The sequence below is a fragment of the Nannobrachium achirus genome (assembly GCF_963921795.1).
Source record: "Nannobrachium achirus genome assembly, chromosome: 20".
In the NCBI taxonomy this organism is placed as follows: Eukaryota; Metazoa; Chordata; class Actinopteri; order Myctophiformes; family Myctophidae; genus Nannobrachium; species Nannobrachium achirus.
The window spans coordinates 26,616,607-26,627,724 of NC_137827.1; the positions used below are offsets into that span (position 1 = coordinate 26,616,607).

Here is an 11,118-nt window from a genome sequence, read left to right on the forward strand (position 1 = left end):
ATGGCAAGACTTTTGAGACCCAACGTTAAGAACTTTATCAGCTCACAGTTAAGAATGGCATCCGATCATCAGGTAAAATTAACTGCTTGGACCAGACATTAAGAATGTTCGCTTTAGCTACCAAAATACAGTTAATTTCAATGAATGGTTGTGTGTTGTTGACATGGTCCGCTTGTGGTGGCGTAGGCATAATGTCATGTTCTTGATTGGGAATGGGGAACGCAATGAACTTGACAATGAGTTGCCTACCTGAGACTAATAACTGTCTATTTTTTTCAATAGCCTATAGATATTTTTATTTACCAGACTGTATGCCACAAACTAGTCATTTTTAATATGTTAAATTGTTAATGCACTCCCCCCTCATTTTGTTCAATTGTCTGTTTTAATGTTATCTGCTCCCTTTGTCTGCTGAATATTGCTTGTACAGACTTATACTGTTGTTCCACGAACTGTTGGAGAGTGCATTAAGAATTTAAAAGATTAAAAACGTCTAGTTTGTGGTTTACAGTCTGGTAAATAAAAAAAATATCTATATTCAACATTTTAAAATATGGACTGTTTTTCGTACTCATATTGGAGCCAGTATGGTTGAACAACATTTGTCTATGATAGGCCTAAGACAAATGTTGAATTGATTCTCATTTATTTCAAGTGGACATTTGAACTTTGGGGCTAATTTGTTTGAAACAAGAGTTCTTCAGGCCTGTCCATGGATACGTGTTGTTCTCAGTTCAGTGTGTATTGTTTCACTGAACATTCTGGATTATTCCACAGACCTCTGTGACCTCATGGATGACAACAAAGTAGAATTCCTCTCCTTTTTTCTTTCAAATGAAAAATTACTTTCAGAATGGTGTCACTTTCAGGATCCACTATTATATTACTGGGAGACATTGGTGTTCTACAGGTGGCAGATAAGCTAATAATCACTTCAAGCAAATCAAGATATAATAATAATTATACAGGCCTATTTCTTCCCTCATGTCATAGATGGGTGATCTGGGGGGAGGTGCAGGAAAAGGTGGAGGAGGTGGTGGGTCTGTCAGAGAAGCAGGTGGAGCCATGGGGAAGAAACAGGCTGCTGAGGAGGAGATGTACTTCAAGTATGTGTTTCCCTTTTTGACCACTAACTCAGGGGTCTTCAACGTTTTCAGGCCAAGGACCCCCTAGTTGGGAGAGAGAGATGAAGCAGGGACCCCCACAAGCTTTTCATAGATTCCATATTTAACCACTTGAACCATTAATACTTAATAAACTTAACCTTTCACTAGGTACTTAGTCTGCTCATTTTCTACTCTACACCAAAGCTCTTTGCCGAAAATGGCTAAAGTTCACAGAAAATGGACACTAGGGTTCAAAAAAAACTTTCTATCACTCAAAGATTTGGAGGGCCCCTTGTAGTAACTCTGAGGACCCCCTAGGGGTCCCAGACCCTGAAGACCCATGGCCTACCTCATTTGGTGACTAGGATTGTACTACTGGTATAAATGCTTTTTAGTCAGGCGGTAATTCTGAAAAAAGGCCTTCTATAGGTTAGAGGCATTTGGGGGTAAAAGTGGGGAACCAGGTCATTTAACATAATTCAAGGGTGCAGAATCTGAAAAACCTGGTTCCCAATCAAAATGTTGAGTTTTTGACCTTCTAATTTGCATAACAAAGTGGCTGCCGAATTGTACATTTTCAACTATTTATTCAAGCAATATTTCTCTTTCAAAAAACTTTTCATCATTTTATCATATAATCAGGGTTTTGCTAACACCCAGGACAGTTTTTGAGTTGCTTGATTCAGTTTAGATTTAGATATTTGATATTCATTTTATCAGACACGCCCCCTTCCTATACAAACCCATTGTAACTTCAAACTCCATTTTAAACACTAGAAGCTCGGGCGGCCCAGCGTCTAGTCGGCGACCTGGCCAACTCGGAACAATGTAAATAGGGAATGAATGCCCCGCCCTTTAATGCAAACCCCATTATACCTGTTTTCATAGGACCCGTTTTGACCATCTGTCTGCCTGTGTGCATTTATGCCCATATATGGAGATATCTGTATCTGTCTGTCTGTCTGTCGGCGTCCATTTTATGTCCATATATGGAGATCACTGCAGTTATAGTTCTGGGTCCATTTTATGCCCATATATGGAGATATCTGTCTATCTGCGTCCATTTTATGCCCATATATGGAGTATCTGTCTGTGCCTCCAACTGTGTTGCAGACACAGTGCCGGTCCCCCTTTAATGGAGATCTTTGACCATCTGTTTGCCTCTGTCCATTTATGTCCATATATGGAGATATCTGTATCTGTCTGTCTGCAATCCATTTTATGCCCATATATGGGGGCATTCATTTTATGCCCATATATGGAGAACGCGCGTGCCCGTGGGACGAACGGTTCTCGAGATATGCGGATTACATACATACATACACACTCACAGAGATTTTTTGTTGACTCATGTGGCGTACGTGATGTCAGAGCCTTTTATGAAGTGATGTCACAATGAGTCAGAGCTTTCGCCGATTTCCTCCGGAACAGCCTGATGTCAACAATCAACCCCGCATAAGGAGATTCCGAACGTTTCGCGCCGGTTCGGGAAAACCGCGCGTCGGGTCGGGTCGAGACCCGGCACTGCACTCCGTGCCGCGGCGGGGAACGCGCGTGCCGAATATGAAGCCGGTGGGACGAACGGTTCTCGAGATACGCGGATTACAGACACACAGAGACTTCTCGCATTTATAGATAGATGATAGATTTAATGAAAACACCCGTCCTTTTTTCTGGTGACTCCTGACGCCCTCCTAATACGTGAGCAGGTTGTGTTCTTTCGATAACTCCTTTCATTTATTTTTTATAATTTATTGTTTGTATTTATTTATTTTCATTTTCCCAAATAATTATTAAAAATAAACTAAAAAAGTTATCGAAAAAACACTGCCTGTTTGTGTATTAGGAGGGCGTCAGGAGTCACCAGAAAAAAGGATGGGTGTTTTCATTGAAGCTATCATGGTTAAATGTTTTTGTATTTAAGTGAAATATCCCTTTTAAATAAAAAGAAAACATTTTAACCATGATAGATTCAATGAAAACACCCATCCTTTTTTCTGGTGACTCCTGATGCCCTTCTAATAGACGAATAGGCAGTGTTCTTTCGATAAACTTTTTAGTTTATTTTCTATAATTATTTTGGAAAATGAAAAAAAATAAATACAATTAAGAAATGATTAAAAATAAACGAGAAATGTTATTGACAAAACACAATCTGCTCACGTATTAGGAGGATGTCAGGAGTCACCAGAAAAAAGGACGGATGTTGTCATTAAATCTATCATGGTTAAAATGGAGTTTGAAGTTACAATGGGTTTGTATAGGAAGGGGGCGTGTCTGATAAAATTAATATCAAATATCTAAATCGAAACTGAATCAAACAACTCAAAAACTGTCCTGGGTGTTCCCAAAAGCTTGATAAAATTACTAAAGGTTTTTTGAAAGTGAAATATCCCTTGAAGAAATAGTTTAAAATTGACAATTCGGCAGCTATTTTGTTATCCAAATTAGAAGGTCAAAAACTCAAAATTTTGCTTGGGAACCATTTTTTTCAGATTCGGCACCCTTGAATTGTGTAAAATAGACTGGTTCCCAACTTTTACCCCAATATGCCTATAACAATCACATTTTTCAGAAATTCCACTAGACTATTTAGCTGTTAACTTCCTCATCCAACCTCATCCCTTCTTCCACATTCTTTTTTTTCTTCTTTCATGTCTACCCTTTCATCTGTCCTGCACAGGCGTAAGGAGCGGGAGCAACTCGACGCGCTGAAGCAGCACCACCAAGAGGAAATTGACCACCAGAAGAAGGAGATTGAACGTCTGCAGCGTGAGATTGACCGCCACAAAGGAAAGATCAGGGAACTGAAGCAAGATGACTGAGATCAAAACCACACAGCCCATCCCAGAGTCTCAGTGATTCAGTGCCAAAGAAAACCCCTACTACTCAATACTTTTGCTGCATGCACTGCCTAGCCAGGCCCAATGTTGATATGTGGTTGATTCATGTTCTGTAAATGCTTGAAAGTTAATAAAGGAAGTGCTTGTTATAATTGCTGCCATTGAACACATGTTCAGACATTGGCCTAGGCCCTAGGAGGCCTGCACATTTTGAGAGGACAGTACATACTTTACTGACTACAATTAAAGACGTTCTCTGAATTGTTCAATACTGCACCATCGACAATCAACTTTTATATTGGAATTCATAATGTATAAAAACAAACTGCAGAGCTATTTTATTTTACATGTTAAACACCTTGAACAGACACAATACTGTACATTGAAATGGAAATGTAAGGCATCAAATACATTACCTAAAATATTATAAAAATCTGCATCAGAATCCATTATTTTTGGTTCCAAACATTCCCTCAGTAATGCAAATGATTTCAAGGTCTCAAACAAAGAAGAGGTTACCTATTTGGGCTGTATTCTTGACAACAAACTGACAGGTGATGAGGTGAAAGTATGGCATCAAAGGTGATCTCCCAAAGCAAACTGATTTTGATTAGCCTAGGCCCAGGGCAACTTCACTTTTCGGCGTTTGATCCGTCGGGAGCGGAAACCACTTTACATCATGTTGTAGTCCTAGACGGACTACACTTTGGCCGGAACTATCAAACTGGATTCAGTTTTAACCTAAAATATTACCCTGCACTCAAGGACATACTGTACTTTTAGGGCCCACCTAATAAACACCTTGATGCAGCGTAGTTTTGCTTTTGGAAAATGTGTTTGCATCTTTGAGTCCAGCGACTGGCAAGACTACACTAGGCTACTCGAGCATTTTAATAGGGATTGGGGAAACAAACAGGGGGAAACAAAACAAAGCTACGCCGCTTGTGGTTTCCGCCTAGAATGTATCAACGGCCCGTTGTAAACGAAAACCAGGCTTTCCCCCAAGAAAGGTTAGAGGTTAGATTTTGACTACTTCTGGGCCTGGCCATGACTCACCTAGTTCCAACACATTTTGCCAGTCTGGGATGGCTCAGGGTAGACAAAATGATTTTTTCTAATTGATTAGTCACGCCATGGAAACGCAATATTTTTTGTATATGTTGCAAGACAAAAAAAATAATTATATATATATATATATATATATATATATTATAGTAAATGTATTTACCCCATTGATTCTGAATGGGGACCCAAATGCAAGGCCCTAGATGGGGACCCAAATGCATTTTGGTGAGAATCAATAGGGGTAAATTTACATGACCCTAAATTACCCCCATTGTTTCTGACCCAAATGCATTTGGGTCCCCATACAGGGCCTTATTTGGATCCCCATTCAGGGCCATGCATTTGGGTCCCCATCCAGAGTCACTGTGGGTAAATTTACTATTTACTAAAATCCCAGCATTTTTTGCTAGGGGCCAAATTCTAAATGGCGACCGGCGCCATCTCTAAAAATGTACTTTTGATCCAGAATCAACCTAGAATCATGTATGAAGACACTTTTTCATTCAAGTCAACCATTGTAATCATAAGACCTCGTTTAATAGACATAGTGCAATGTTTAATTAGCATATATTATGCGTATGTAACTCAAAGCAAACACGTGGTCATTTTCGGTTCTGTGTTATTCCAAGTAGGCCTACTTATTTTTACAAATATTCCTGTAGCCTACATCTGACTGACCACTACTGCTGAAGCAGTTAATATTAAAAGAAAGTGCTCTTTGTTCATGTAATAATAATAAGTTAGTATGTCCATGAAAAAATGTTTCTGTATTATGACTAAGATGTTTGGGAAACAATATGGTCACATACCAAACTTTTCACTGTTGATCCCAAGGTAATTTGTCCTGTAGAATCAATTTCTAATTGTTTGTACTGTGCATATTTAATTAGGCCTAGATAACTTTTGAGCAAATTAGTCTAAATAAACATAATAAATTGTTTAGGCAGACCAATATAAGTGGTATTAGGGCACAAATAATTTCCCCAGGCTATGCGTGCCTATCCCTGTAACTCCCTGCCTATCCACAGGGTGGCGTTGGAGGGTAATTTTCTAAGACGTATGATTTTAGGAAGTAAAGACGTCGTCATGTCCGCTGAACCCCTGCTATAATAAGGGCGAACCCCGCGTGAATCTTCCTCTATTCACATCATGGCAAGCCACGACAATAAGGTGGGTCCTTTCGTGGCTGAACTGAAAGCCATTATCGATATACTACTACTAATTTACTTTCTCATCGCAGTTTTGCTTGACATGTCTCCCTGCAAGAATATTTAAGACTTGGATGTTATGTGTAGTTTAGACAGCTACTGTAGTGTTAACTGAGTAGAACCAACTCCATGACTAGAACTGCTTGTTAGCTGGCTAACGTTATCCATAAGGCCTGACCGCACCAATGCAAATATAGTCGCAAATGGTGGAAAAAGTAATATTACTGCAATGTAGAAATACTCTGCTACAGTGCTACAAGTATAAGTTCGAAATTCAAAATGTACTTGAGTAAAAGTATCATTCAAAATGTACCAAAAGTAGAAGGTACTCGTTATGCAGAATGTGCCATTTCACAAGATTTCCAATTAATGCAATTTATGAAAAACTGAAAATCCATAAAATATTCTGCTATTTTCAAGTGGCTGAAATGTGTATAGGGCAACTATAGTACCTAAAGTTGTCATACAGTGGAGGTACAATATTTGCCTCTTGAGATGTAGTAGAGAAAGTATTGAATTGGAAATACTCAATTTAAGTACAAATACCTCACAATTGTCCTAGTACTTAAGTAAATGTACTTGGTTACTTTGCACCACTGGCCAGTCCATGCACCAATGCAACTCCTTGCAACTGCCATGGGGGGTTAATTGCCTAGCCATAGATCACAAGACGGTCATCTCATTATGAGTCCTGTATCAGGGCTATCCTCTGGCCCAGTGTGGATTTTATGTAATGTGTACTGTGGTAACATGTCCTTAGGTCGACCATGTATTGTGTGTACAGACCGCAGTGTACACTGACTTTAATGTATCTTTGGCATGTCTTACTTTTCAGCACATAGTGACGGGTGTCTTGTTTTGTGCATAATGCTGTCGGGTTGTGTTAAAGATGGCTCTGGTCCATAATTAGAAAGAACTAATGCCATGGCTAGATGGGCTAAAGATTCTGTAGATGTGCATTCAAAGCTAAAAATTAAGTGTATTAAAGTGTATTGTAATTTAAGGAACATTCAGATTTTTATGTTGGTAAATGCTTTGCTGGCAACCATGTTCATCAATGAGTGGTATGTCTTTAAGTCTGACAAATGTGTCCTTATTCCATGTAGGTTCTGCTGCTTGATGGCAGACTATTTGGGCATCTTGCTCCTGTGGGCTGTGGCTAATCGGGGTACAGTGGGGTTTGCTACAAGTACCTGTCCAAAAGAGGATGAACACCAATCCCTGGTGTGGACCATAACACTTCATAGTGAAATCTGCCAGAGGTGAGCTTGTAGATATCTAACCTGACTAACCACCTGATACATTTCCTAAACACACTTGCCGTATCTAAAATTGTCTGTCAGTGATTACACTACTCGCCTTGGTTGAGTTTAACGACCATGAAAAAACCACATGCACTACCATCTGAGACTGACTGTCATCAATAAATGTCAATGGTCTTTTTGTCTATAGATCTTTATGTTATGCGTTTCTTCCCTCTCTATAGGCCACAGGGTGGAAGTGGTGAGATATGAGGGCATTAACCTCTTTGTAAACTTCTACCACAATCAAGGTCAGTATTATACTATTATTAACCATGAGAATATTTTACATGCACTACCATCTTGGGCATAAGCGTTGCATTCTTAACAAATGCCAATGTTCTGGTCTTAACCCTTATAAATTATCTTATCATACCCAAATGGGTATCGCAATCATGACGATTGTCGCTTGCTTGACAATGATGAGTCTATCCCGAAACTGATCATCTATTGATGAAAAATTACTATCGGATCTGACTACTGAGTTGAGTCGGACACAATCTTGGCCATACATTTTCATAATAATCATCAACATTTATCCTTTTGGATTTGTCTTTAAGTGGATTTTCTTTCCTTGTGAGGTTTTGACTTGGCTAATGTTTCCTTTCTTGCCTTCAGACCAGGTACTTTATGCTCCCTCAGAAAATGAAGTGAGGACAGGCTGGACTAGACAGAATGAAGGTCATCCATGGTGTTCCTCCTCTGTATGACAAGGTGACTTTATCTTCAAATTGTCTGCTGTATCGTTTGTCAATGATTACACTACTCGCCTTGGTTGAGTTTAACGACCATGAAAAAACCACATGCACTACCATCTGAGACTAACTGTGATCAATAAGTGTCAATCGTCTTTTTGTCTATAGATCTTTATTTTATGCGTTTCTTCCCTCTATAGGCCACAGGGTGGTAGTGGTGAGATATGAGGGCATTAACCTCTTTGTAAACTTCTACCACAATCAAGGTCAGTATTATACTATTATTAACCATGAGAATATTTTACATGCACTACCATCTGGGGCATAAGCGTTGGTTGCATTATTAACAAATGTCAATGTTCTGGTCTTAACCCTTATAATTTATCTAACATACCCAAATGGGTATCGCAATCATGGCGATTGTCGCTTGCTTGACAATGATGAGTCTATCCCGAAACTGATCATCTATTGATGATAAATTACTATCGGATCTGACTACTGAGTCGAGTCAGACACAATCTTGGCCATACATTTTCATAATAATCATCACAACATTTATCCTTTTGGATTTTCTTTCCTTGTGAGGTTTTGACTAAGCTAATGTTTCCTTTCTTGCCTTCAAACCAGGTACTTGTATGCTCCCTCACAAAAGGAAGTGAGGGCAGGCTGGACTGGACAGAATGAATGTCCTCCATGGTGTTCCTCCTCTGTATGACAAGGTGACTTTATCTTCAAATTGTCTGCTGTATCGTTTGTCAATGATTACACTACTCGCCTTGGTTGAGTTTAACGACCATGAAAAAACCACATGCACTACCATCTGAGACTGGCTGTCATCATAAGTGTCAATGGTCTTTTTGTCTATAGATCTTTATTTTATGCGTTTCTTCCCTCCCTATAGGCCACAGGGTGGTAGTGGTGAGATATGAGGGCATTAACCTCTCTGTAAACTTCTACCACAATCAAGGTCAGTATTATACTATTAACCATGAGAATATTTTACATGCACTACAATCTAAGCCATAAGCGTTGCATTCTTAACAAATGCCAATATTCTGGTCTTAACCCTTATAATTTATCTTATACTCAAATGGGTATCGCAATCATGGGGATTGTCGCTTGCTTGACAATGATGAGTTTATCCCGAAACTGATCATCTATTGATGAAAAATTACTATCGGATCTGACTACTGAGTTGAGTCAGACACAATCTTGGCCATACATTTTAATAATAATCATCACAACATTTATCCTTTTGGTTTTCTTTCCTTGTGAAGTTTTGACTAAGCTAATGTTTCCTTTCTTGCCTTCAAACCAGGTACTGTATGCTCCCTCACAAAAGGAAGTGAGGGTAGGCTGGACTGGACAGAATGAATGTCCTCTATGGTGTTCCTCCTCTGTATGACAAGGTGACTTTATCTTCAAATTGTCTGCTGTATCGTTTGTCAATGATTACACTACTCGCCTTGGTTGAGTTTAACGACCATGAAAAAACTCTCATGCACTACCATCTGAGACTGACTGTCATCAATAAGTGTCAAATGTTTTTCTTATCATGATTTTAAGGCATTTTTGTTCCCTCCCTACAGGCCACAAGGTGGTAGTGGTGAGCTGTGAGGGAATTAACATCTCTGGAAACTTCTACTGCAATAAATGTCAGTATTATTGCATTCAAATACTATAGGATGAATCTTGTGTGACCTGCTTACTTAAGTTAACCATGAGAATACTTGCATGCGCTACCATCTGAGGCATAAGGTTGAATGTGTTAAATAACATAAGGAGGTATGAACCTCTTTTAGTAGACTACCCTTTATATTATTTTTTAAGACTTGACCATTATGGGTATTATGGCCACGACGATTGTTCCTTTGCTTAACAGTGATGAGTCCTTTATCCCGAAACTGAACCCATTGATGAGAAAAACTTACGGATCTGACTACTGAGTTGAGTCATGGACACAATCTTGGCCAATAGATATTTTCATAATCTTTGCAACACTTAACCTATTGCATCTATGATGTTTAAGGAAATATTTTAATGTTTCATTTCTTCGCCTTAAATCCAGGTATGCTGACAGGCTGCACTGGACAGACTGACGGTGTTGATGGTGTCGCCCCTCCATACAAGGTAATTTTAATCAACCAAGAGTGCTTTATTTAAACCTGTGCTGTCTGTGATGTAAATTTTCTTATCCTTACCATGCCTTGTTTGAGTCTTGACTCTGAAACGATACACTACTCTGAGACATGCGATTTGCTCTCAAGAGTATCTGCTGTTGGCCACTGTATCTAATGTTTTCCTCTTTCACAGAGGTATGGTCATCCCAGCTGCAAATTGTGCTCTTCAAGCCTCACTTGCAAGGTGAGCCAAAACAAAATGCAACTTCCAATTCATGTCAGATGAGTGAGCTCTTGTCACAGCATATCACTTCTGTAGCCAGAAAGGTTTAAACAAATCCTTTCACTTGTTTTTTGTGAGTTTTTTTTTTTTACATTTAGATCTCATTAGTTTGGGATACTTTTAAGTAGTGTAAATGTTTTGTTAAAGCTGAGACTATTTGACCTAAGAAATAGAAATAAAATAAAATTGGTTGCATGCATGGCTGTGATGTATGGAATGTTAATTTGGTAATGAAGCAATGCTTCTTTGCAGTGTACCCCCATGGTTATTGCCGAAAGGTCATTGTGACTATTGTCCTTGCTTAACAGTGATGAGTCCTTTATCCCAAAACTGATAAATCTATTGATGAAAAAAAATTACGGATCTGACTACTGAGTTGAGTCATGGACAAATATGATATTTTCATATTCTTTTCAGCACTTATCCTATTGCGTTTGAAGGTAATATTTATTTGTGACCCGAGTTTTTGATATTTACCATCTTCACATTCAATCCAC

General features: G+C 38.9%; 1 protein-coding gene across 1 annotated transcript; it reads left to right on the forward strand.

Moving 5' to 3' along the window:
* LOC308305320 (ATPase inhibitor, mitochondrial-like) lies at positions 1 to 3,931 on the forward strand (the record flags this gene model as incomplete). Its single annotated transcript, XM_080750096.1, has 3 exons — positions 1 to 72; positions 994 to 1,106; positions 3,790 to 3,931. 3 exons carry the CDS (start codon positions 1 to 3, stop codon positions 3,929 to 3,931), a joined length of 327 nt encoding a protein of 108 aa, XP_080606222.1.
* Between the last annotated feature and the right edge of the window lie 7,187 nt (positions 3,932 to 11,118).